This window comes from Montipora capricornis, chromosome 1, assembly GCF_036669925.1.
Source record: "Montipora capricornis isolate CH-2021 chromosome 1, ASM3666992v2, whole genome shotgun sequence".
NCBI classification, from domain to species: domain Eukaryota; kingdom Metazoa; phylum Cnidaria; class Anthozoa; order Scleractinia; family Acroporidae; genus Montipora; species Montipora capricornis.
The window spans coordinates 32,010,371-32,037,870 of record NC_090883.1 but is presented as its reverse complement, the minus strand read 5'-3'; the positions used below and the strand labels follow the sequence as shown (position 1 = coordinate 32,037,870).

At 41.0% G+C, this 27,500-nt stretch overlaps 2 protein-coding genes and 2 pseudogenes across 3 annotated transcripts in view; 2 read left to right on the top strand and 2 right to left on the bottom strand.

Annotated features, from left to right (window-relative positions):
* Nucleotides 1-13,965, top strand: part of LOC138038882 (syndetin-like) — a 77,648-nt gene extending 63,683 nt beyond the window's left edge. For both annotated transcript variants that reach the window (XM_068884970.1, XM_068884964.1), the window contains 13 exons: nucleotides 1-33; nucleotides 612-641; nucleotides 936-1,013; nucleotides 1,122-1,163; nucleotides 3,810-3,901; nucleotides 4,970-5,066; nucleotides 6,270-6,344; nucleotides 7,243-7,326; nucleotides 7,932-7,972; nucleotides 8,657-8,737; nucleotides 10,086-10,184; nucleotides 11,414-11,504; nucleotides 12,348-13,965. The exon at nucleotides 1-33 is cut by the window's left edge and continues 59 nt beyond it. In XM_068884970.1, the coding sequence (XP_068741071.1) occupies nucleotides 1-33; nucleotides 612-641; nucleotides 936-1,013; nucleotides 1,122-1,163; nucleotides 3,810-3,901; nucleotides 4,970-5,066; nucleotides 6,270-6,344; nucleotides 7,243-7,326; nucleotides 7,932-7,972; nucleotides 8,657-8,737; nucleotides 10,086-10,184; nucleotides 11,414-11,504; nucleotides 12,348-12,470 (966 nt within the window). In that variant the 3' untranslated portion in view covers nucleotides 12,471-13,965. The remainder of the gene's footprint in view (nucleotides 34-611; nucleotides 642-935; nucleotides 1,014-1,121; nucleotides 1,164-3,809; nucleotides 3,902-4,969; nucleotides 5,067-6,269; nucleotides 6,345-7,242; nucleotides 7,327-7,931; nucleotides 7,973-8,656; nucleotides 8,738-10,085; nucleotides 10,185-11,413; nucleotides 11,505-12,347) is intronic.
* Nucleotides 13,966-13,987: 22 nt separating this feature from the next.
* Nucleotides 13,988-17,037, bottom strand: LOC138038904 (major facilitator superfamily domain-containing protein 6-like). The gene is made up of 2 exons (XM_068884988.1): nucleotides 15,489-17,037; nucleotides 13,988-14,222 (listed from the first exon to the last, which is right to left on the bottom strand). Exons 1-2 carry the CDS (start codon nucleotides 16,924-16,926, stop codon nucleotides 14,002-14,004), a joined length of 1,659 nt encoding a protein of 552 aa, XP_068741089.1. The 5' UTR covers nucleotides 16,927-17,037; the 3' UTR covers nucleotides 13,988-14,001.
* A 1,457-nt stretch (nucleotides 17,038-18,494) lies between these two features.
* On the top strand, nucleotides 18,495-21,812 carry LOC138038898 (major facilitator superfamily domain-containing protein 6-like; annotated as a pseudogene).
* A 4,205-nt stretch (nucleotides 21,813-26,017) lies between these two features.
* The window catches only part of LOC138014353 (large ribosomal subunit protein uL2-like), an 8,513-nt pseudogene continuing 7,030 nt past the window's right edge, over nucleotides 26,018-27,500 (bottom strand).

Below are 27,500 nucleotides of genomic sequence, written 5' to 3'. Positions count from 1 at the left end.
ATGTCCCAACTCTTTGATTATTACCTATTTGCCGTGAGTACTCAATTAAATAATTAACTAAAAAATACTCCGTTCGGCTCCGAGGTCACTTTAGCCTTTGGTTTTCAAGAAATATTAAATATTTCGCGCCCGTTATCTACGGATATCAAGTAACTTTTCTGAAGAGAAGCAACTTCGAGTGAGAGAATTTTCGTCTTTTTATGAAAAGCTACAGTTTGCTGTTTGCCTAATGCTAGGCTACGAGCAGTCCGTCTAACGCCGCTTAGTTAGTCGAGCGCGCGAGGAGAAGACAGGCTGGAGAAAAATGGTCGCGCGAAACTAGGATTCCAAGGGCTAAAAGATCTCGCTCCTCTTCGAATCCAGAGTTCGCGAGGCCAATTTTTCTCCGGCCTGTCTTTTCCTCGCGCGGCGGCGAAAGACGGACTGCTTGCAGTGTTACTCGGTGCGAAGTCTTTCTATTAGCCTCATAATCGGCGGTTATGCCTCTGTTGTTCATATCAGACTGTTGGCTTGATAGCTAAGTACAAAAGCATCTAAAGTTTTACATTTTACTTGTTCCCTTCTGTCTCGAACGTATTAAGATGTCATTTTCCTTTACTTCTTGCTTACAGATTGCATCATTTTTTGCCCCAGAAGTCATGGTATGTGAGGCGTATGTTCTTGACCTCTTTCTTAAATACCCATAGCGAATGATGTTCTCAATGCAAAAAGGATGCCGTAAATGACATTTCAATAACTTTGGCAAATGAGGGAGGGGTTTTCAGCAAAGGTGACAACATCGGCTTAAATAGAACGCCGCAAGACAACAACAACAAAAACAATAACATTGCACGCCCTACACACCCTACACACCTTGCGCGCTCTTTGTACGTTTCTTTGCCATATGAATCGTCTCATACCCCTTTAAACAAATTTTGTGCTTTGCTGCTTTTCAGGTGGATGGCAGTGCTCATGGTCTGAGTATCAAACTGAGGACAAGCTTAAAGAGAATTGCCGACAATCTCATCTATCACGTATGCTGCTGTGTTACTCGTTACCCATGCAACACATGCAAAACCACGGTTCAATCCTCTATTTTTATTTTTATATTTTTTTCTAAAATTTTCTTTCTTTTCTATTAGGAACAGGATTCTGAGATGTTGAATGGTGGTATTGACATGAAGGTACGAAGCTTCTTTTCAATTTTTTAATTTTATTACAAAACTATATGCACGCCCTCTTCGTACCCCATTTCAAAGCTCAAGTGCGATGAAGGAGTCCAGGAGTGACTGACTGTACGGCTGGGAAAAACCTCTGTAGTTTCTCTCCGTCAGAGCTAGTGTACTCGTACCCTTAAACAGAAAAAAAAAAAACAAACAAACGGAAAGATTCTCGGTTCCTTCGTGCTATTGGCCCTAACGTCTGGTGCTCTTTGCCAAAGTAAATAACAAATTTTCTTAAAAGCCTTAAGCTGCGGCTACACGAGCGATTTTTTGCTCGCGCTGGTGATGCGATTTTTTCAAACTTTGTCGCGTCGCCAGCGCGAGATGAAAATCACACGTGTAGCCACCCTTGAACTGGCGACGCGACAGGTGAAAAAATCGCAAGGAAAAAGTCGCCAGAGCTGAAACTTTCGCGAGATAGTTGCTCGTGTAGCCACCCTGCAACTTCTTGCCCGCTCTTGCAACGCGACTAAAGAGTATTTAGCGAATGAAATTAAAGTAGGAATGTCTGTTTATAGTGCCCAGGTCTCTCGAAGTACGCGATTCGCGCGGCCTTTAATTTGTCGCCAAAATTTGTCACAAGTGTAGCCACCCTGGCGCGAAGGCGACGCAACAAAATCTGAAAAAAATCGCATCACCTGCGCGAGACAAAAATCGCTCGTGTAGCCGCGGCTGTATAAGTCTTGGATTTTTTTTCAAATGTTTAATATCTTTGAAAACGAGTAAGATTTGTCACATTTTAAGGACGGTGCCTACTATTGTTGTTGCGCATACTTTCTGCGCATCTCGAGATACTCGAGTTTCCTTTCGGTGATGCTCACTAATACAGGGATATTTTTGCGCGGCTTAAAACTATCCGGATAAAGTGATTACAATAGACCTCTTCCGTTATGGCCACCGCATAAAATTTTCTTTTGTTTTAATTCTAATAAGCCTTTCAAGCCTCGCTAGGACGAGGAAAATTCAAAACAATTTTTGTTCCAAAATGAGCCGTGAGGGCAGTAGGTCGAGTTACGTAAATACAAAGGAATCTAATGGTCGTTGGTATTTATGAAAGTGGTCTATAACAAACACTTTGTTTCCATATCGTACGACGGTAAATTGTTAACTTCTCTAATCGATATTACACTTAGCCAGGGGTGTATTGTATTGTATTGAACTTTGAATTTATTGTGTTTCTTGCGTTCTGGTTGGCTCTCTCAATCTCGGTTATCAGCTTTTAGTAAATTTTCAGCTCCGACTATTGCATTTCTAGCTTTTTGATTGGCTAAAAAACTCCAACTATGAGTCAAATAGTCGAAGTTTTACGTCATATGGAAAATAGTGCGCCAAGATGCTCTTTCCGGACGCTTTGTAAAATTGTGGAAATAAAAATCGGCGGCAAAACCCGGTTTGAGAATTTACTAAAACAATTATTCCGTTCGCCCTTGTTGGATATGAAGTGATTATAACCAACTCGCGCTACGCGCTCGTTGGCTATTTTATCACTTCATATCCAACTCGGGCTCATGGGATAATTGTTATATATAACGTATATATAGTTCACGTCATAGAAAATGCGGCGTACGGGGTTTTATTCACGAGTTGTTTGTGTCAAAAACCCAAACGAGCGAGGAACGAGCGAGTGAGGGTTTTTGACACAAACAACGAGTGAATAAAACCCCGTACAAAGCACTTTCTGTGTCGTGACATAAGACGAGAATTTTCATTAAAATAGTTTTCTGAACGCAAATTAGAAACAAAAACTCACTAACAATAGAACCAAATGCAAATGTAATTTAATTCAATAACGAAGTACGATTTGCACGAGACGCACGAGATGCACGAGTGATTGGCATGGAAACGCCTTTACGCTATCGTTGATTGGTTATACTTCCACATGCGAAATAGCTGTACGCCATTCTGATTGGGTGTATAAGCCTTTTCCACATGTGAAAATAAAGCGTATAGGTTTGCACAAATGAGCTTTATGGAATAAAATTCTCATGTTATGTGTAGTAAAACCTTATATGGAAGCCGATTGCGCTGGTCGTTTTATAAATTTGAAACAACTTCCGGTCGTGTTGTAAAGTTGAAATGACTTCCAGTTGTTCTGTAGAAATTGAAATAATTTCCAGTCGTCTTGTAAAGGCGAAACATTTTAAGAGTCGAGATGAATGAAATTTAACAAAACAATTATTCCTTTCGTGCTTGATGGGTGCGAGATGGGTTACAGCTTGCGGGCATGAATGTCGTATTTTCTTAAATTGACAGGCAATATTGTTTTGCTGCGGATACAGTTTTAGCTTTTGTGTTACCTTTCTTCATTGGGTGCTTCCACCCGCCTGGATTAGTCTTTGCGTGTGTAAAGTTGCTGTTTGTTTTTTTGGTAGTGATCTTAAATTATTGTTGTTTTTGTTACACTGAGAAAAAAGTGGATTTGTCGAGTTTGAGCCCAGCTTAGCAATGAGATGGCAGTCCCTTGGTGATTGTTGGTGGAGAAAGTTGATAAAATAACAGCATTCACACCCGTATTCGTCGCTACTGTTCCCTCTCAGTTGGTCGCCTTATTTATCCCTGTAAAAATTAAGGCCAACTAGTATTGTTCGGTCTACTTCCTGTCCACAGGTACCGCACCCTTACTTGTCAGCTCTTGTGGATCTCTCGAGAGTTGACACCATGTTTGGTTTGTCCGAGAGAATCATTGCCACCGAGTCATTGTAAGTGTGACGTTTTTTTCCTATTAACATCGTCGATAAAGCCGATAGTACAAAAATGAAATTTTCGTTGATCAAGATCTCTTAGAGGTGTTAAACGGCTTGTCGACAAACCATCCCAAACTAAGTACATGTACTGTAGTCGAGTACTACAAACGACGAAAATGGAATGAGGCAATGATACTCCGACACAAATGTAACTCGAGGTGTTTTCAAATGTAAAGCGTCCGTGGAACTGATGAAAATTTGAGGCGCCTGACTTAATAGAGGCCGCAGACCAGCGGGACAGATTGCCCATTCAGAACCTAAATAAACGACATAGCTCCACATGAGTTGTAGTAGCTCAATGGGTAGAACGTCTGATCGGTGTTACGGAGGTCGTGGGTTCGAATCCTGCCTTGGACACAAATTCGTGTAGCCCGCACCAAGCACGCGAAATCCCGTGCCAGCAGCTCACGATGAGTGTGACTGGTTGCGAAGGTGGCGCTAGATTAAATAAGCATTGAATAATCGCGTGATTAATGCTTTCCAAACTTCGACGTCGCTATCCACGAGAGAATACAGTTCAAAGCTGAAATTTTGTCTCAGATTTAATTTTTCACCTTCCTGTTACTGATTAATTATTGTTTTATTCCTGAATATCTAGCTTGCGATGCATCGATTGAAATTTTACTTACATGATAAATACAAGGAAGTTCTACCCAAAAATTATTGGAACAATTATGACTGGGATGTAATCCTCCTATCCTTAATCGAAATGCCTACTAGAAAATTATTCAAAGAGCAATCTTTCTGTATTGCATCGCTTAGTATTAATCACTTCCTCATTAAGTGATCATTACGTTTCTTGTTTCCTACAGTGAGCTTATTTCCTTTTATCAAAAGATTAATTTAATCCGAAGAGCACATCTCTGGTCACTTACATTTTAGCTCTTCTCCGTTTTCTCCTTTATTATTAGTCCTGTTACTTCTGGAACTAGTTTGAAACAGGTGAAATAAATAAAAAATGCATATCACTTCAAAAAATCTCTTATATGACACTGCACGATGCATTTCTGTTTTTTCTTTCAGAGTATTTTTGGCGGGACAGTTTGAATTTCTACATTCTAATCTTGAGTCAATGATTCCTGTTAATAAGCGAGCATTTCTCTCACAGTTTTACTCTCAGGTAAGCACATTGAGCTTCTCTTTTCACAAAAAGAAAAGTTTCTTTCGAACTCTTCGATTATTGGGGTTGCTGAGGGGAGTTGATTATTCTCGTCCCCAGAGCCTTCCGTTCCTTTTGGTCTCGTGGTCGGTAGTTGAAAAAAAAAAGTTGGCGCAGATGCAATGGGGACAGCGCTCGCCAACCATCTGGCTCAGTTGTTTGAGCGTCGAACTACTGTTCGGGAGGTCGAGGGATCAAAACTCCGGCTGGACCATTTTAAATACCTGAGGATAAAGTATTGCCTCTGTAATGATAACTGCTGATTTTTTTTTTTTTTGGGGGGGGGGGCGGTGCGGGGCGGGGCGTAAAAGAGGTGTATTATGGGATTTGTGCAAGTAGTGAATAGAAAGAGATGATGGTGATCATGATGATCATGATACCTCCAATCTCTTTGTTGGGAGTTCGATTTTGGTGTCGGCGTCTTATGTGGGTTGAATGTTTTTTTAGTTCTCATCTCAGCTCCAACAGTTTTATCTCCAAATGAGCCCTGTTTTTTCTTTGTCCTAATGACACAATACTTCATTTCAAAAATGTCCGGTCTCCAGTTAGTGCTCAGGGGAACACCACTCACTGACACTTCAGTAAACTTTGTTTTTAGCATGCAAAGCGTATTTATTTTATTTTTCGCAGTGCAACTAACGTTAACTTCAACCGGCGGAGACGTCGCTATCGATCCATCTTTTTTTTAATGTCAAGAACAAATGCAGTTCTTCATTAAAACCGTTTTTGTGACGTCGTCTCAGGAAGCGACCCGTTCCTCTCACTAGCTTGAACAGACTAAGAGTTTTAATTCGCGGAGAAAACAGCAATACTTGATTACTATAAGTAAATGGATATATCTTAGTAGCGTAAGGTATTGGGGTGAGCTATCCGGGAACGTATTTTGTAGGAAAAACGTTAAGCTGAGAAGGAGAATAAAGACTATTGTTTTTTCCCTTGTGCCTTGGTGTATACCACACAATTGAGGAGTGCTTTTCGGGCGTTCTGATTGGTCAAGATGATTTGCAAATTACTGTTTACTTGTGAGCAGCGGACGAGAAACAAAACGGCTTCCATAAAATGCAATCAATTAACTTCTTGGTTTGTGGATTATTCAACTTGTGTTTTGACACTACTAAACTAGTGTCAGTGAAGATGATGGACTTGAATGTTTCAAATTTGTAGACGGTGACAACTGCGCAAGAGTTGAGAAGACCAGTCTACCGAAGTGTGGCATCTCGAGTTATTGACTATGATAAGGTACATAAAAGTAAAAATTTCCTTGAGGGGAATATGCTTCAGCGTTAGTGTATTTCAAATTTGAAATAAGCATGATCAAAACACCTCCCAAGATCTCCTTCCCAGCGGGGGTGCAGGGATGGCGCAGTGGTGAGAGTACTCTCCTCCCACCAGTGTGGCCCGGGTTCGATTCCCGAAGGGTTGAGTTTGTCGGTTCTCGACTCTGCACCGAGAGGTTTTTCTCCGGGTATCCGGTTTTCCCCGCTCCTCAAAAAGCAACATTTGACTTGATTGCGTTTATTGTTGATTCCAGTTTAAAATGTCCCCAGTAGACCAAGGTCGATATATTAAAATGCAGTCCTAAACAAAATACATCATCTCGAGGCTCAGGGGAAGAAATAGAAGGATTGGTAGGATTGGTATGAGTTTATTCCCCAGAGCCTGAGATGATGCCTTTTGTTTTGCACTGAATTTTAATATATTAAAAGTGGGCTATTGCTGCTCCAGCGCTAGAACAACTGGGCACTTAAATAAAGTTCCTTCCTTCCTTTCCTCTCCTTGTTGGTCAAATCATCAAAATGGTGTGTTATCAAGAGTACAGACACACAAAGCTGACGCCAAAGAAAATCGCTTCTTAAAAATTTCTAGTACCCAGTTCTTCTCTCTTGCATGTTTGTGTTGCAAATCCTCGCAAATCAGATTTGATCTAAAGGTCTAACGAAACCAGCGAATTGTTGATGGCTTACTTCGACAATTATAAACCACGTTATGGCGCGTTTACCGATGAACAACAGGAAGTGCGCGCAAAAAGCTAGTAAGAATGAGCTGATGAGCGCTTAAGGAATTTTACTGTTGTAGTAAAGTGCGCGCTTTCGTTTTATTTGCTGAAGCTGTTTGGAAATCATTTGTTGTTTTTTAGACGCTGCAATTGATGACAGGAGTTCGATGGGACATCCGGGACATCATGTCACAACACAACGCTTATGTAGACATTCTTGTTCGGGTAAAAACCGTTTGCTTGTATCTCTGATGTAATTCCGTAAACCAAATTTGCCGCTTTTACTTTAAACTTAATTTACTGCTTGTCATTTTAGAGCTCTTTTTTATTCAAAAGTTCTTTAAATCGGAGAAAGAGAGACGAAAGCTTTCGCCTATCCCATAAAATAACCTCCTTCAAGAGTCAATTAGATAAATATCTAATACTCTTAGCCTTAGTCTCTCTCTGTCCATCCCATCCCACCCCACCCCCACTTTTTGTCAATCAGACAAGGATGCGTAGAGAAAAATTGTGCAATAATCTGTCCTTGATATTTTGCAAGACGCCGCCTGCTTTTTCTGGGGGGTGGTGGGGGGGGAGTGGGTGGGGCTTTAAGATCTTAAATTAATCAGTCACCACGGTTCGTCTGTTTTGCTGCTGATAACTGTCGATTGTCATCTTTATATCTTTGATTATCAGCCACTCTTGGATGAATTCAAACAAAAGTAGAGGTTTTTCAATGTTTTCCCACTTCCTTTGCTCGCCTTCAGTGTGCTCGTTGTTTAGAAGAGACTTTTCGTTTTTGCCATTGCATCTCAACGAAGTGATTTATTTTAATTTATTTCGAGCAGGAATTACAGGTGTTCAGTATGAGGCTGGCGCAGTTGGCAAAGTAAGTCAGAACTCGACCACGTTGCGAACATTGGGGTGGTTAAAAGTCAGATTTGAGATGAATAGATAGTAGTTTTTTGCTGAGATGAATGCAACTTTTCCCAACTTTCATTCCCTCTTAAGTGAAAAACACGAGCTGTTGGAGTTTTCGATAACACATACGATATTGCTAGGTCCAATAAAGATGTGTCACTGAAAAAAAGATTTTGTTATCTAGTTAGGGCATTTGTGAAATATTCTTAAAGTGGCCCCTAATTTTCTTGCAAATTTTACCTGTTGTTTTTTTTATACCGGGGGTCGTAGATAATTCTTAATATGAAAGCTATGAACAAAGTCGTATGGCTTTGGTAGTAAACTGAATCCATCGTGACAATGGCCAATGACGTGAAATTCGACTTCCTTGAAACGCTCATCAATCGCCTTCGAAGAAAGCAGCCTATATGATATTTCTAACCGTTTGTATTAGCAGCCACATGTAAGCTTTGCAGGCCTATTTTAAGATGACTTTAAAGACGACAGCAAGCTCCATAAGGTTAATTGTGTTAAGTTTATTAAAGAAAACTTTAGAGCAGTATGAAGCAGTAACACTCTTTAAGAAATTAGTCTGTTTTGACGGATATTCTTGGATAGCATTGAAAAGGCCAGTTTGAAGTAAAATTTCTGCTATCTTTTTAACTATCCTCAGACAAATTCCAGTGCCACAGGACGCTCGCACGGTGTTATGGGACCACTGTGTTCGCCTTGTAAACAGGACTTTTGTTGAAGGGTGAGAATGTCATGAAATTTACCGTACTATGAAAGTGAGACTAACCCTACACATTTCTTCTGGCTTGAGATACACTTCGTATTGGACTGGTTCCCATGTCTAGCAAAAAACCACAATCCGTTCTTTATTTTTTAGTTACCGGAGTAAACCGTTGGCTATTCTTTCATATACCGGATCTGTAGTAATAGGCCATTTCCGAGTTGCTGTTTGCCTCGGTTTCGAAGTGAGTCTTGGTGCTCAACTATTGTAAGGGAAATGAGTTTGATTTGCATAAGAATACACAACTCGTTTCCATTTGAATGGTTGTCCAGGACTCGCTTTGAAACTGAGACATGCAGCAACTCGGAAATGGGCTATTGATGTCCATGAAACAAAAGAACAAGGCGAACATAACAATACCTAATTAGGAAGGCCTAATTGGAATAACAATGGTCCGGTATATGAAAGTCTACCCAAACCATCACTAGGGAGTTTAAGAAACTGCAACTGCTACGTCAAGGAGGACGTCACTTCTAAATAAGTCTTTGAGATGTCTTAATTTCTGATTGCTCCATCTTGTTCGCGTTCTACAATGTTTGCAAAATATCCTAGAACTGCATCAGTGGTACGAACGGTTTTGAAGTAAAGGGAGAGAATGAAACATCCACTGTTGTATGCTCACGATGTGATCAAAACCTTAAGCCCTGGCCAAACTATCGAACGAAGTTGGATTGAAGGCTCCAACTTTGCTCGATCCAACATTGTGCGACGGTTTGGCGGCCCAATGGGAAGATGTTCGTCCACCATCTTTTGTTCGATCAAATGTTGGAGAGTTTGCTTTTGAACAAACATTACGATACAACCAACAATTCTGTTTGACGCAGCAATGTTGCAATGTTTTGCCGCTCTTCCAACAAATTTGTGTCCTGGGGCGTCCCGAAAACTTTTCGAGCCCGAAAAGCCATCTGTGAAATTGCCAACCGCTTGTTTTGGAAAGCCGGTCTTTTAACATGTTTTCAAGGTAACAAAAAGAAAAATAACTGTGAAGTTTGACGAATTAAATCCTCTCCGTTCTTGAGATACAAAGGGAATTGTGACACCCGAAAATGGCCCGTAAAGTTTCGGGACAATCGTCATCTGGATTTGGTGTAATGGCCTACAATATGCGATAAATGCGTTGAACCACAATTATCAAAAACTCATCTTTGTTACATTTTTCACTTTGCGTAACTGTCACGAATTCTCCCAACTCCCCCTCGTGTTTAGATGATGCTATGGAAACACGGAAAACGTCCTCTATTGCTTAAACATCATTTCGTCATAACGTGAAATGAACTTCTTTTATTCTGTTCTGCTACTTTTTTGCTAGGTTTGCAAGTGCTAAGAAATGCAGCAACGAGGGACGCGCATTGATGCAGCTTGATTTCCAACAGTATCTAATGAAGCTGGAGAGACTAACGGATATACGGTAAAAGAAATGCTTCGTTTAACAAGAATGAAAAGAACTATTTAACGAAGGAAAGTGCTTTCTCCCATACGGCCCTCAAGGGTGGAATAAGCTCTATGCTGATTTTTGGTGGGGTGCAAGCACAAACTCAGTTTAGGGGTCCGTTTCTCCGAAGTTCCGAAACTTTTTCAGGCTTGTTTCGGGGACCATAAATCTCTTTGTAACTTAAAACCGAGGCCTTCTCGAAGTATGAAACTTTGCACTGAGTTATGTTGTATTTTCGGATCTTGAAAATCTTGTTTAAGACCAGGGCGTTTTTTTTTATAGGTGGATCGTACATTCACAATTTGGCTTTTTGTGCCTGGAAAGTTACCCGGAATTTCGAGAACGGGCCCCAGGGCATGAATTCTGATTACATAGGTGCAAGGGGAAGTGTTATCACCGCAATAGGCCACTTCGGAAAATACCATAATACTCTTTGTTTGTCTCCCCCCCCCCCCCCCCCAATTTTGCATAAGCATTGTTTACAGTTGCTCTTGGGACTTACAATGGTCCCAAGAGAAAACAAAAACAATGCTTATGCAAAATTTGTGGGGAGAAACAAAAAGTATTATGGTATTATCCCAAGTAGCGTATGTTCAAGCTTTATCCCGCGGAGTATGGACTTAACTTCAGTGAATGGAGGGTCCTTACCTCTTTGTCGTGTCGTAGGTTACGACAGACGTTGTCTAATTTAAATTTAAATTAACTTAAATTACACGTTGTCTAATTTAGTGTTTGAGACAGGGTACATGGTATTCGAGGGAATTCGGGAGATGGCGTCCCTTGGTTTTTCCTTTTTTTTTTTCACATAATCTCACGGTGGCCAGACGTAAAAAAGAACCCATGTTAATGTCGAAACTAGTTAACTTTACTTTACTTTACTTTACTTTAATTTATTCACCACAATTCATGGAGTGGCAGGGGAGAGGAATAGAACTTTTCGTCCCAATTGACACCTAACCCCTATATCCATAGATCAGACCACAACACCGGGAACTCCATGCCCTACTCTTCTCGAATAGTGTGCGGGTCCTTTAACGTCCCACAGATTTTATATATACCCAAGGGTTGTGAGACGGGACCTCCGGCTTATAGTCCTTATCCGAGAAGACTTGAAAGTCTAACCATTTGCAAAGGCAGCACTTTCTCCTCAGTAATCTCGTAAGTGAGAACCAAGAATCTTATTGGTTCTAATTTTTTTTACGCAGACCAATCCCTGATAGAGAATTTGTAGAAACTTACATAAAAGCGTTTTATTTGACTGAGAATGAAATGGAAAGATGGATTCGAGATCACAAGGTAAGAGTGTTTTAGTTTTTGGGTCGGCAATTTGTGATTAATTTAAACATCAAAATTATCCCTAACAAGATTTAAAACCGGAAAGGAGTGACATTTCCCTTGTATTTACATCTTACTTTACCGTAATGCGCCTTGAGACACGCATGCGCTTATGTCCGGAGATGCACGTAGTTAGTTTCACGCCCAATTGTAATATCCAACCCGAAGTGTCCCGAAACGCTAAGTATTTTCCACCAGATACTCATGACCTTGAAGCGTTTATTTGTGGTTCAGAGTTAAGGTTTTTTGATTTCAAAAATTTCCTTATTTGGATGTAAAGTAGCTCGTGCATTTTCCCGCGCGTGCAGCCTCGATCTTATTTTTGTCCATATTTGGGCATAAAATTGGTGTCCTAAAATCCCCAACTTTGTTCCAAGGAAAAGAGTTGCAAGTTACACGCTTCAAGGTCACGTGCTTCTGTTTCCACTTATTCCCAACATTAAGTTACGGGGTGAGGTTAGCTTTTTTTTCTAGGATAGGAGCTGTTTTTCTCCACTTGAGGAGCAGGTTTAGCGCTCTTTGCGGCGTTAGTTTTTTGTGTTCCAAGTCACCAGTCGTGTTGAAGTTGGGTGGAAGAACAAGAGAACAAGGAGACACTACTTCGAGGTTGACGCTTACGAAAATCGGCCTGCCTCCAATTATGTGCATTTCCATGATCTTGCAAAGGTTTCCCATAATGTTAAAAAAGTGTTAATTAATGAGGAAAATACGCTTAATTATAAGTAACATATAATTATCGTGATTCTTTGTCCCATGTTCTGGAGATGAACGCTGGTTTGTGAACTTAATTTATTTCATCTTTAGGAGTACACAACCAAACAACTTACAAGTCTTGTCACGTGCGGTGCGGGCTCTCACGTGACCAAAAAAGGAAAACAAAAACTTTTGTCGATTATCGAGGACATGGAGCGTTCCAAACTTCGGTAGCAAAGCATTTCAAGGTAATGAGGCCAAAATCTTGGGAAGACACTTCAAGAAATGAACCGCCAAACCAGGCAGTTGGATATAGCGACTGGGAGGAGCTGGGCTCTGATCTGTCGGAACCGCGAGGACGCAGGCGCACTTGGATCCCGCTTTAAATGCCGGGAAGGAAGCAACAGTGAGAACAAGCATTTCCTTTAAGGCGGGTCAACATAAAACGACAGGCTGATCTGTTTGATTTTTGCTCATTTTTAGTCTTTCAGCTACAGATAGCGAACGACGTAGAGACAAGTGACATGGAGATCATTTTTGTGCTTTCACTGTGACAAGCAGCAGCCTGGCGTTTATCGTTTCACGCAGATGCGATGCCGCGTTTGTCCAATGAGAGGGTATTTACATGATACCGGGACGTACTCAGACCGGCACGAGTTCGTATTGGTCGCCATACATTTCTTTTTTTTCTTTTTGCGTTTACACGAGACCTTCCAGGGTTTTCGATATCTTTTCAAATTACCGGATTTGAAAGTACGGGACATGGTTATTTTCCGTTCAGTGTAAGACAGATTGCAACTGCATCGGGAACGAACCCTCAAAGAGGTCTGAAACTCTCAGAAATGTTATTTAACATTCTTGAAATTGGAAGGAAAAAAAGAAAACGTCAACTAAACTCATCGCGTGAATGAAATGCCATCAAATCGATTATTCCGTTTAGTAAGCAAAATAAGGCGATGTGAATTCTTGTTTGTTTGAAGGATTTATTTGCGTTATTGTCTTGTGTTTCTTCCGCCCATGCCCCATGCCCCATGGCCTCCTGAGATACCCAAGTCCAAAAAGCACAAAAAAGCCAACAAATCGGCGTCAAACAACCGGACGAAACGTCTGGCCCTCGGCCTTAAACGAAAACCCTGGAGACTCGTCTCGGTTGCTGGACCGAGTCGACGAGAAACTCTCGTACCGGTCTGTAAATGACAACAAATCTCATACCGGGTCCAGAAATTTCAAGCCTGTATGCTTTTGGGTCAACGATATATTTCTTAGACAAAAGAAACCCTTTCGTACCAAAACCAGGCACCAAGCATTTCGTCTCGGTTTCATGTAAAATTCCATACAGGTCTGAGTTCGTCCCTGTCTCCTGAAAAAAACCCCAAAGCGAGAAGGCTTTGATCGCTTATGAAAGATGTCGAAGGTCAATGAAACTTTGATCTCCAAATCTTCAAAATCGAGAAGTCTTTTGTAATTGTAGGTCAATTGTAAATTAAATTGAAATAATTACCCTTTACAAATTTTGAATAATGGGCAAATGGATGTTTAATTAAATAATTGCCCTCCGTATTAATCATTCATTTTTTTTAAATCGCTGTTAATCATATGGAACTATTTGCCTCAATTAATTGTGTGGTCTTCCAATTGCATGTGGTAAGAGTGGTTACGTTTCTGAATTGTTGTATCATAATAGGATAAATAATTTACATCCTTAGAGATTAAAGTGTTTATATGAAAAGTCGTTTCTATTCTTGAGAACTACCGTTTGCCAGCCTTACTGCATGGCATGTTCAACAGCTTGCTTTTCTATTTTGCTGGTATCGTGGCTGTAAAAAGATATGCAGTATTGAATGATACCGCTGGCAACCAAAGCCACTACTGACATTAACGCACCCAAACGGAATGATGGGACAGCACCGTATGCGTCAATCAGTACTCCACCGAGAATAGCTCCCAGACCTCCCCCTAGTCCCCAGTACACTCCTTGAAGGATTCCTAGGAGAAAATGACAATTATGAGTCGAGTGAAACCTCACCTTACGCGAGAGGGAAATTCTCGGATGCGGGAAAGGAGAAATTCGCGAAACGTAAAAACATGCTGTTAAAATTATTTACCAAAAATCCACACGACATCAAATGAAACCATGTTGTCTCGCAATGATGAGCGCAAATTTCTATTGCGTCGAGAAGCCTGAAAGATTTTGAGGACTTCAACGGGATTTAAACCCGCGACCTCGCGATACCGGTGCGATGCTCTAACCAACTGAGCTATGAAACCACTGACGTTGGGAGCTGGTCACTTCTGAGTTCACAACTTCCCGTGATAAGTAATTATGAGTGAAAGATATATATGAAATACATCATATATTGCACTGCGGGTATGAAATCAAATGAAACCATGTTGTCTCGCAGTGATGAGCGCAAATTTCTATTGCATCGAGAAGCTTGAAAGATTTTCAGGACTTCAACGGGATTTGAACCCGCGACCTCGCGATACTGGTGCGATGCTCTAACCAACTGAGCTATGAAGCCACTGACGTTGGGAGCTGGTCACTTCTGAGTTCACAACTTCCCGTGATAAGTAATTATGAGTAAAAGATATAGGTATATGAAATACATCATATATTGCACTGCGGATATCACGGGAAGTTGTGAACTCAGAAGTGACCAGCTCCCAACGTCAGTGGCTTCATAGCTCAGTTGGTTAGCGCATCGCACCGGTATCGCGAGGTCGCGGGTTCAAATCCCGCTGAAGTCCTGAAAATCTTTCAGGCTTCTCGACGCAATAGAAATTTGCGCTCATCACTGCGAGACAACATGGTTTCATTTGATTTCATACCCGCAGTGCAATATATGATGTATTTCATATATATCTTTCTTCCACACGACATGTTTTGAACAATTAAATAGAAGATTTAGCTTCGCGTGTACGTGAAGCGACCATTGGCGAACGACAAAGAGCTACTTGTCGTACAAACGCTGGCAAATTGAGCGCACTCTCTCAAGTTTCACATAGTACCGTAACGTTGCTTAGTGGTACAGTTTTTTGAAAGTGTTGGAGCTGTTTTAAGGCACCCTAATCATATTTTTCTTAGTAAAGTTCGTGTAATTTCACGCCAAAGGGAAAGTTGTTTTTTTGCGTATGGCATGCAATGAGGGAAAAGGTTTTATTTTGAAGAGGCATCCTTTACTGTTTTTATTTTGAAATTCCCCACCACGACTCCAAAGCGGCTGTAAAAGGAATTACAGGTTCGTAACTAACCTTGCATTGTAGCCGCGCCTCCTTTAGGCGTGGCGTCAGCCAGATGAGTGACAGCTGTCGACCATGTTGTTCCGTACGTCAGTCCTTCTAAGAATTCCAGCGGTAAAGCCCACCAGGGATTCTGAATAATAGAAAAGGATCCGAACAGAATGAAATACGCTGCAACGCTGATCAACATCAAGTTGACATGCCCGAATAATTCGGCCAAACACGCGTTAAATATATAAGCCAGGATCAAAGCTGCAGCCCGAAACATTGTGGCTATACCCATTAGAGATTTACTACCGCCCAGGTCTTCCAGATACCAGTTAAGGAAATTAAAAAATAGTCCATTAGAGAATCCTAGAAAGAATGAGATAATTAGAAAATATGCGTACTGGAATTTTACAAGCAGGGTTAATATCTCCTTCGTTGAGCCGTTATTTTGGCCGTGGCTATCCTCATCGTAAGTGAACTCGAACATCCAAGCAGCGAAAATAAAGGCAATGGCCATAATAATAGCAAACGTGTAAAACAAGACGTTGTAATTGTTCATGACTCGACCACAGAATCGATACTCTGTCGTATCAAGTAGCCCACCGACTACAAACGAAGCAAAGGCGAATCCTAACGACCCGAATAGTCGGGTTTTCCCGTAATGTCTTCCTTTCTCCCCCAATTTTTGCAGTAAACCTGTATCGGCCATTATAAAAGTCGGCGCCTCTAGAAACTCTCCGGCGACGACCAAAATCATTAGGTAAATATAAACATGAAGAATTTCTTCCTTGTCGTAAACCAACTGGTACTTTTGAGAATTGGAAACTTCAAATGCAGTTGCTGGTCGATAGTTTTGTAAGATTTTTGTCCGCAAAGGTGAATTTCCAATGAACGAGACAGTCGCTTTGCCATTCCTAACTGTACTTTTGTGTTCATGGTCAATTGTTATCGCAGATTTCAGTGGTTTGTTGTCTCCTTGCAGGTGGATATTGCTTTGTATCAAGTGCCGACGAGTGAATAACGGTATGTCGGACTGGTTATTTGATGCCATTAAATTTCTACAGTATGTCTTTTGTGGTTTGGGCAATAACAAAGCCACAGTCATTACGAGCCATGATAAAATTGAAAACAGTAAAACTGCCTTTCTAGCTCGATACTTGTCAGCTAAAACTGCCCAAAAGGGCCCACTTATAAATTGGATAATTGGCCGTATTCCCGCCAGCATTCCTACGGAACTTGCATTAAGACCTATCTGCTTGAAATACAATGCCATGTAAGGAAAGGAAGCTCCAAAACCGGCGAAGAACAAGAAATAAAATCCCTTATAGAGTAAGAGTGTTTTGTCCACTCGCAGTTCTTCGCGTATCCAATCTCCAAGTGATTTCTCTCGACTCCTTTCTGGTGATCCCTCATTTTTATTCAACGGTCTGTGCAGTGGACTTCCCTCATCCTGATCTGACATCTGTTCTTCTCCACGAGTAATCAAAACCAAAGAATAGCAAAATCCACTCGTTTATTGCGGTCTTTGGTTTTTGCTGGACGTTTTCGATTAGAAGTCCGCTTTGGTGTGGCTTTTGTCCTCTAATAAGTCGCGGGCAAACTAGCAACCAGTATTTTCAAACAAGGTTCACAATAGTTCACCTGTCAGAAGGACCATTGTTCCACCAGTCACCAGGCTGATAAATGGCGGCCTGACAGGAGAGGGGTGGAAAAAGGTAGAGGTTCCGTCAGAATGAAAGGATGTTGAACTGTTCCTCGTCATTCCCTCCCTTACAATTTTTGTGAAGTGTCACCCACCTTCCCTACAGTTGGTAAAGATTTGACGACAAAAGGATTATTTCCTTTTGAATAGATGCCTGAACATGATTGAGAATAAAACTTCTTTTACTGCTTAGAGACAGACATTTCAAGCTATTTTGCACGGCTCAGATAAGTTGGCAAATTGTTCAACTGGGTTACAGCCCTTACTGGAGATTTGTTACCATGGAAAACACCTTAACTATCAGGTAATTTCGTGTTTTAAGCTGCTGTGTATTGCGAAAAGGCCCGGCTCCATGGTACTTCAAGAAAAGAATAAATAATGAGACAAAAAAGTTGTAATTTAGCGTTGGCCATAAAGTTGCTATCTTACATTGTTTCTGTTTTGAAAAGATCACAAGGTCGACTGCTTCCCGACTATCCAGTGATAAAAAATAGTTTTTAAATCAGCGAATTTGGTGAGTTAACACCAAGAAAGTGTATGCCAGATAGAGACAAAGCAGCCACAAGTCAAGTCCCTAACCTTTACGTTTCGAATCACTTAGCCTCTTAACAGCGTATGTCAAACATTACCTTACCAACAGATCTCAGTTCGTCAGGAATAAACAGATTCAAGTAATCATGTTAGCATGAAGTTGCATGCAAAACAACGCCTTTCTGATGATTCTATCAGCAGAATCCCTTTTCTCTATTTTTGACAGACTGAGACTAGACAAGGGATTCTTTATGCCTCCCTGATCAGTGGCACATTCGTTCCTCTTGCTTCTATCGCGCCTAGCTCTTAACTTGAGATCTTTTACCTCCTTGAGGCAAAAGTTGTTGAATTTGATTTATGGAAACCTGCCTTTAGTTTTCGCAGATTCTTTTAATCAACCAGCCGAACAAAATTTCAATTTAATTTTTTAATCCACGTAAACCGATGAACATAAGCGGTGTCGAATTACACCCCCTCCCCCCTCCCCCCCTCCCACCAACAATCTTCTTAAAATTAAAAAAAATTGCATCGAGTCTTAAATTCCCCAGCCCTCACATTTAATGAAATAAATGGAAAGAAAATAACAAATCAGTTAATGTTTAAAAAATTATATTAAAGGTACATAAATACCCTGCTTTTGTCCCGGCATCGTGACCCACAAAAGATGTGGGCCACCGGCTGTTTTTCCCTCCACCTGTGATTTCAGTTCCCGGATGACAGTATCGCTTTGTTCAAACGCTCAATATTTGCACTGATCTCATACAAATAGTTCAAAGCCTTGTGTAACTTGCTTATTAGAGAGGCTGGGTCTATCTTGGATCTATTTTCGGCAATGGAAACAAAAAGTGAAAAGAATTGAACGAACCAGGACAAGTTGAATTTGTCAAAATAGACAAGTCCCACCAACTCTGCAATAATGAAGAGATTTATTGCGCAAACGGAAGTTCATCTTGCTCGCATCGACAAACCACTCTTAGTATTTAAGCTGTTTTATTTCTTCTTCTTTGGTTCCTTGGCGACTACATTTCCATTCCTGCCTTCGTATTTTACTCAGATTGGTTTCTCGCCATATCAAGTCGGAGTTCTTTCTTCCGTCCGTCCCCTTGTGCAGCTATTTGCTGCTCCATTATGGGGGTTTTCCTCAGATCGTTGCTTTCCAAAGAAACGCATGATTCAATTTTGCAGTTTTGTGTGGCTGATTGGGACTATTTCACTGGCGTTCGTTGAGCCGACGGGCCAAATGTGTCATCTTGTGTCTCTTAACGACACAGACTCCAAAGTAGTTAACTCAACGGAGATGCAAACGGGTTTCTTTAGACGAAGGAGAACGACTGACTTCTTATTGATGCAATCAAAGCGGATTCCGAGGAATGAAGAAACGAACGATGTCGAAAGCACAGAAGTTACCATCGGATCTGGCTCGGGAAACTCGCAACCAGGGGATAGCGACATGACGTCTGGCAGTGGGATAACGACAGATTCACTATACCTTGGCAAATTAAAAATTACGAAGCAAAACAAAACTAAAGACGCTATCCCATTTCCTTCTCCGTCTAATCTTAAATCAAGTTTCAAGAGTTCCACACCAGACCTTATCGAGTTAAATTTCACAACTAGAATCGAGCTGAGGGAAAATATATCCCGTTTATATAACATATTTCTAGGTGCCCTAGCTCTTGTCATATTTGAGGAGACATTCCTATGTCCAGTTCTTTTTGTTATAGACGCCATATTACTCGCAAAACAAGCTGAGGACAATTCTGTCGTGTATGGACGCCAAAGATGTTTCGGCTCCATAGGATTTTTACTATTTTTCTTAATCACGGGAACTTTGGTAAACAATTCTCAGAGGCCAGTGTGCGGACACATCTATGCCGACTATATCATCAATTACTGTTTTTTCTGTGTAATGACCATAGTCACGCTGCTGGTTTTGGTTAGATTTGAGCTTCCCTGTAGAGTTCCTGTTGAGTCACCCTACGAAAGGCTTAAAGCGAATTATTACAACAAACATTACGGATCTTTCTTAGCTGCGGTCGCATTCATGGGGTTTTCGCATACAGTGATCCCACAATTCCACGCGTCACTACTAACACAGGCTAACGTTGAATATTCCACGTTCGCTGTTATAAACACCTTTCTACTTTTAGGTAAACCGCTTGGTTTCTTTATCGGCCACAAACTAATCTACTACCTGGGAAGTATTAACTTGTTGTTTGCATCACTCGTGCTGTACATGTTAAATCACTTCGCTTGCTCGTTCGTTTCCAGTCCCTGGCATGTCATTCCACTAGGTTTTATTGAGGGGTTCACGTTTTCAAGTTCCTTTGTTGTATGCGTACATATTTGGCGAGTTCTTCACCCCTTGACTATATCACAACCATTCAAGGTAAGAAAGGCTGCTTTTCCTGCGTTCATCAGTAACAAGTAGTAACGTATTTTCCGTGGGAAAATTCAACAAACGTGCTCAATTATTTCAGAAGACGAGGCCTGGTTCCTTTTCGAGCAAGTCGTGTTCTCTCCCCAAAATTCTTGCTCGGGGGAGTTATTTCACGCGGGCGCATTCAATCTTTAAAACTGAAAATTAAAAGCTGGTCGTTTCAAATACAAACTATCCTCAGTCGTTTTTCCAAAGAGAATCTAAATTCAAAGTATGGAGAAAATATTATTAAGTTGTCCTTGAAGAAAGATCTAGTGCGTTGCTCGTACTCTTACTTGAGCGATCGTTTTCAGTCATTAGATTCCTCTCATTTATGACTTTTTTTCCTTGTTTAACCTGTGCATATCTGTCGTTAATAGAGATGGAATGCGTTTAGTGATTTGGAAGGCAAGCCCTTTCAAATATACATGGCCGTAACTCCATACATATGCATACATACATCATTTATTTAATCACGGTACGTAAAGCCTTCAGAGACTATTACGATAGCTATAGCTGGTTGGAGCGTCGCACCGACATTGCGGGGTCACGGGTTCAAACCCCGTTGAAGTCCTGAATTTTTCAGGCTTCTCTAGGCAATTTCTTGAATTGCGTTCATAACTGGGAGGAACATAGCTTCATCTGATAATAAAAACAGTACCGACTTACTTAAGGCGGTAAATTGAATGCTGTAAGTTTTTCAAGGTTGCCTTGTGGGAGCCAACATTTAGTAGTTTCTACTAAATTCCCTTTGAAAACTCCCAAAACAATTATCGAATGAAATTGCAGAGTAAGCTTTCCCATACCGATGCCCCGATAGCTCCAGCGAAAGATATGGGATTTGTAAACTTTGTGCGATGAGTTCCTAGTAAAACTATTCCGTCGGAAAAATTAACTCTTCGGGCCATTTCGAATGAACAAAAAAAGAATTTTTTCAATAGCTACTTTTCCTTCGTTCAGTAGGATTTGCACATTACACCACTGTTATCCCTTTCTCGTGATAATCATTATGATATTAGTTGCAACCCCTCAATAGGCAGGTAAGGTTTCAGGGGCTTCGTCAAGGCTTTTTGTTCACTCGGTTTGACAACGAGGCTGATTTAAGTTACTAAAAACATGCCCAATACTTTGATCATAAGTTACGTTTGTATCTTTTTCTCTTCAGGCATTTTTCACAGCATCTACTGGGGCCTTGGAGGATTTATTGGCATCGTCATCGGGGGTGGCCTCATCAGAGTTGCAGGGCCGACCACAGCTTTTCGTCTTTTCACAATGTTAGCCGTCGTATTTATAGCTTTGTTTACTATGGGCTTAAGATACGTCAATCTTCGAGATCGTAATTATTACTCTGTACTGCTTAGTACTTTTAATAACTGCGTTGATTCCACGAATACTGAGCAAAAGTGTGACAATAGCACAAACAATACTTCTCAAGAAAACGATGCTAAAGTACAGAGCCCATCATCAGCCTCTTTCTCCTTGGAGTTCTTAGGAAATTCTTGAGATGAAAGGGATACCTTCCCTTTGGAGCGGTTCAGAAAAAAACCATCGAACCGAGGCAGAAGTTCATCATCCGGGATTCGTTCCCACGTACAGATTTTTGTTAAACCTGCCACGCAGAAAGGTAATGACGTACTTTTGCCAAAAAGGCAAAACAAATGGGGGTGCTCATTTTGCGAGATAAGGTGCATTCTTAGAAGCTTGCGTTATTTTAAGACGACCTTAGCTTACAACTGTCAGCAATGAAAGAAAAGCTACATTAGTGAATTTAGATCAGGTAAACGTACTCATTTCAACATAACTAATATAACCAAATAAACTTTTACAGCTGACGTCTTTTTCTGAGGTGAAATAGACTAAGAAAGAAAACTTTGGTCGCACGAGAGCATAAAAGGCAAAAGATTTGTAACTTCTCACGTACAGATTTTTTTGTTTTTTGCTAAAATGGACAAAATCAGGAAAGGAAGTGATCTACGGAAAGAAAAATGGGCGTCACCGAGCATTCAAGAGAGTAAAATCGCTGCGAAGTTCTCAAAGCGATTGTCTATTCGCACTGTCACGTCAATGCGTGACATTTTCGAGAAGAACTGGCTCCACAGCTATCCCATGATGCCACACGCTTTCAAGTTCCATTCTTGCGGAAATGTTTGCGCCTTCGGCATCGTGTTTACCTTCGCGGTCAGCGATGCATGCCGTGTGCCTGACATGCGCGAAAAAATGCGCTGGAGCAATGGGTGCGAAAGTCCTTAAGTAAAGACAACTGCTACGGCAACGACTGACAACACCACAAAGCAAGGACATTCAACAATTATTCTACGACGGCGCGCTGGATATGAAGTGATACGCACCTCGTTGGTTATTATGTACTTATTGACTGAGTGGGAGGGCCGCACGGGAAAATATTTGGCCAGAGGTCATGGCTTACGGACCGAGCGCAGCGAGGTCTGTGCGCCATGACGAAGGGCCAAATATTTTCCCGTCCGGCCCGACCTAACTCAGTCAATAAGCATTTTATCATATGACCACCGCGCTTTTCCTTTTTTTTTTTTCGGGTAAAAAATTCGGAATGTTCACTTACGTCGCTCATTTTGACCGAAAAGTTGGGATTTATATACAGCAAGCCCGAATAGAATAATTGTTTCATTAAGAACCCTATGATGTTCCCAAAGGTAGTATTGTCGACTTAAGCATTGACTTTCTACCTCGGTCAATTCCGGTCCAAAGCGGGTTTTGTCGGCCATTTTTTTCTCAGAGCTGCAAAAATGTTTTCAGCTCACTTTATTGCGGACGCATTCCTTGACCATATTTAGGTATAGCAGGTATATGAACTGATAGCCCGTGTCGGGGCGAGCCATTGAAAATACTGGAAATCTTATATCCGTAGTTCAGTTTTTAATAATATTGGTTAAACTGAAAATATAATCGTGCTACGCGGATGTGCAGCACGTATTTCCGTGCATTTCTTTGCTATGCTCCACAAAACAGCAAGGTGAAATCATCGAATTTTAGGTTTTGATGACAACTTGAGAATACAACAATGAACTATCCATTTGCTATCTTACTTTAAACCTATCCATTACAGGATAGTTCGCCCGTAATGTACGACACGAACAATTAAAATTGAATAACCAACGATATACATGAAATCAATCATATATTGAACTGCCGGTATGAAATCAAGTGAAGCTATAATCCTCACAGTTAGAAACGCAATTTTAGCAATTGCGTAGGGAAGCCTGAATAATTAAGGACTTCACGGTGTTTGAACCCGTGACTTCGCGATGCCAGTGCGACGCTCTAACCAACTGAGCTATGAAGCCACTGAGATTGGGGTTGGTCATTTGTGGGTTTCCGTGATGAATGAATCAATCAACGAATGACCAGCTCCCAACAACAGTGGCTTCATAGCTTAGTTGGTTAGAGTGTCCCCACCGGCTTCGCGAGGTCACACGTTCAAACCCCGTTGGAGTCCTGAATTTTTCAGGATTCTCTATGCAAGAATAAAATTGCGTACATAACTGCAAGGATCATAGCTTTACTTAAAATGGAATAATAGCTTTTAAGTTACATTCATTTCGTTTGGGAACCTCAAAATCCTCGTTACATCGATGCAGCAGCATTGACTGAATGTCGAAACTAAAACCAGAATTCTCTATGACTTTTGCTTCGTTGATTAGTCTGCAACCAAGTATCTGTGCGAGGGAGTGCTTTTGCTTAGTGCAATTTATCAAATGCGTTGTTAGCACTGAACTACATCGTTTACTGGAGGTGGGTGCTTGGGCTATCCGGGGGCTTTCACTTTTGGCAGCCACCCCTAGATACATTTACATGTAGAATAACAAGTTACGCCATGAGTACGATGTACAGAACTACTTCGCATGCGCTTACAAACCTACCACTGATCACAAGCAACACGGACGCGCTCAGTTAACTCTTAATACGTTGCGTTTAAATGGGTATAAATGTAAATTAACCACCGTAATAAAGATTTGTAAGCTGAAGCTTCGAGCGCTTGGCCTTCGTCAGAGCGAAATCTTTCTTTCGGTGGTTAACGTGTTTCAATCCCCATTGATGCAGCACCACAGTTTCTTTAGTAACTAACCCCTATATTTACACGGTGTAAATGTAAAGTCGTGCATAGGACTTGGAACGAACTGCAAACTGAAATCTCGAGGTAGCCGTTCTAAAAATGGATAATAGAGAGTTAAAGCAAGGGCAACGCCATCGTCAACAAAAATGTCACAACAAAATGCAACTTGGCGCTATCGCAAGTATTTAGCCATTGGCTGATCGTGCGGGCAAGGCAGCAAGCAACTCATTTCAACAAGGATGAACCCAATGTGCCCCTGGTAGCCGCTTTAATTATTCAATCTGGTTTTAGTGCTGCTTTGGTATGGGATCATAATTACCATACTCGGCTGTGAGTGGTGCCTTATAAATGCTTTTGGCTCGATCACGTTTTGCCACAACTTTCGTGACTGCAACGAGAGCGACTAACAGAAATGTTTGTTTTCTTTAATGAACTGCTCACTGTTTTATGGTGGGTGAGGAAAACTAGAGAACCCAGGGAAAAACTCATAGGGGAGGGCTGAGAACCTGCACAAACTCAGCCCCACAGGGCAGGGTTTTGCTGGATGCAGAATAAGGATTAAAATCAAAGTGGAGAGCGGGCTAATGCAAATTTATTGCGGAGTCATAAATAATTCAACTTAGTGGATCCATGAACTGCCGCCAACAAAGAATAACATAACTCGCTCTTTCGTAAGACACATGTCGAGTACATTAGTTTTGGGCCAACCTTTTACCATTTAGCACTTTTGAACCTTAACCTGAAAACATGCCTCCTTCTTCCTCACACCTCCTCCCCCACCCCACAAACACACACCTACAATGCTGTTCAGAAAGAAGTGCAAACAACCCAGCTGCATCTCAATATTGTTTTTTTATTTAGGAGGTGGGGAGGCGGAGGGAGGACTTGCTAATAATACACAAAAAATAATTTCATAAATATGGATATGGAAGTAAAAAATGATTTTTTAGAACGTATGAAGTTATTTGATCTGCGGAATAGAATGAAATGAAAGTTGAAAAGATCATCACAATTAGTTGAGCAACTTGAACAGCTCCCAGTTGGCTTGGCAATCACATGATCATGGGTTTAAATCCCATTCAAGTATGGAATTTGTTTTGGGCTTCCTTCGTGACTGGTTAAAGGGGCTAGGTCACGCTGTTTTAGGTAACTTTGTTTAATTTTGTTAGTTATGAGCTCTAAACGTCAAATTGGCAGAGCAAGAGTCTTTCATTCTCACGTAACAATTGAGAATGATTTTCCAGCTGTTTAAATGACATTTTGATGTAAACTGATATAAATTTGAAAAAAGGTGGGCCGACATTTTTCAAATTTACCCAAATGGAATCCATTTCAATCCTCCCCATCCTTGTCCCTCCTTAGCTTTCCTGTGTTTTGTTTGAGTTCCTCTATAGTTTTGAGCCATTATTTTGTTATTTCAGTTAATTCTATGACCATTTGATCAATGCTGAAATTGCCTAAAATTGCATGACCTAGCCCCTTTAAGTTGGTCAATGAACTGTGATGACCTTTCTAACTTTTATTTCGCACATCCATAATGCAACACAAGGTAAATCAACCTTTGATACATACTATTAGGGAATACTTTCCTTTGGTGCTGTTTATAATGCTTAACATGTTCATTCTTACTCTTGATAATGAGATGTGCAAATGGTCCTTCAGATGAAAGCTCTCAAAGCTATTTGAAAGTCTGTCACTGTACAGGTCTTTCTTTCTGGGAAAATGCTATCTGTTAATTAGATCAACATCAATCCCTTGCCAATCTTCTGAAGAAAGCATTCAGTCATTTTGAAAATATCCATTTTCTGTTTTCACTTTCTGACACTAAGAATCCACAGGAGTCTAATGAAGTGGTGTATGTAAGGCAGTAAAAACAAAAATTTACACCTCTTTTTCTTCCAGTGAGTACGATTCAAACCAGTTTGGCCTTTAGGGCGTACATTAAGCCAGCGATTTCTCCCTGCCTTGCCAATGACTCGATCTTATGATCTATGTTAGACACTCTCCCTAAAGATGCAAGACAACGCAAGGGCACATCTTTTCTCTTCCTTTGATGGGAGTCGCAATCGTGCATTTTGTCAGTCTTGAGTACCAACTGTGCACATGTACCTGCAGCACGCACAAGCTGTGCACCATGCCTGGCCGCATTCCACATTATGTACTAATGTACCGATGGGTAAATGCTCCAATGGATAAGCAGCTCCAGGCTTCAACCTGGCAATCGACTGTGGCTTTCCTCTCGATGCAGTCACAACATCTCCAATCTTCAACTCATGTGGAGCTATGATGATCTTCATTTTGTTGGCTCCATCTCCAGCAACGAGAGCAATTCTTCCCCGAACGACACGGATCGTAACCAATGTGTAGCACCTTGTCCCTTATCGTTCTTGCTCTTTCATTTTGTTTTTAAATCAGGAGCCCGCACAAAATCAACAATTCGGTATGTTTGGGAGTGGCCCCCACCCCGATGTCGAATGACAACTTTTCCACTGTCATTTTCCTGATCGCCCCCTGTGTCTCCTTACTGTGCCATCTTGAGTGAACTTGGGATGGGAATATTGCCAATGCTTCGAGTACTCTGACAAATGAATAATTTGTTTCTAACCTCTGATACCGGGCTGTTGAAAAAAGCGTACAAACATGGATGTGTAAGGCCTAAAACTGAACTTTGCATGAGGTGCAGCCGTGCAAGAACACTTTTTTCTGAGGCTTATGGCAAGACAATTTAGCATGATGAAGGTCTATTGACTAGAGGACTAATCAGATCTGCAAACGAAGAAAGAAACAATAATCAAGTGTCAAATTAACAAGAAAGGGGGTTTGGTGAAACATTTGGCTGACATTGCGACAAATTGATTATAAAAACGCTAGACTTTTAGCAGGTAGGAAATTGGCTTGATAGATGTACACGCACGCAAACTAGTCACGATCTGTAATCAGGGAAAAAGTATTGTCTAATTCATAATTATAATGTAAACGGTTCACTAGCCACTCGGTCATTAGAATCGGGTAGTGTATAAAAAACGGTATAGCTTTTGGAATTTTTCGAGGGTATACTCAAGCAAGTAAACAGAGCCCGTTCCACAGCGGATTTGGGCCGTGTTGTCTAAAGCAGGACAGACTCACCATTTTATGGGGGAAACCATAATATATAGGTATTCTCCGCTATGTATCCTCAAAATGGTGGACTTTCTGATTTGTATCGACCACTTCATGTACCCCTTCATTTTAGCGTATTTGACCCAAGCTAACTTGTCTCATTGGTTCACTGGATCTCGGTTATCAGCCATTATT

What these genes read in the sequence shown, in the direction of transcription:
- LOC138038904 (XM_068884988.1), bottom strand. Translation starts at nt 16,926, where the DNA reads ATGTCAGATCAGGATGAGGGAAGTCCACTGCACAGACCGTTGAATAAA. An exon ending in AGGCGCGGCTACAATGCAAG is followed by an intron (nt 14,223 to 15,488) that starts GTTAGTTACGAA and finishes ATTTTCTCCTAG; the next exon opens with GAATCCTTCAAGGAGTGTAC.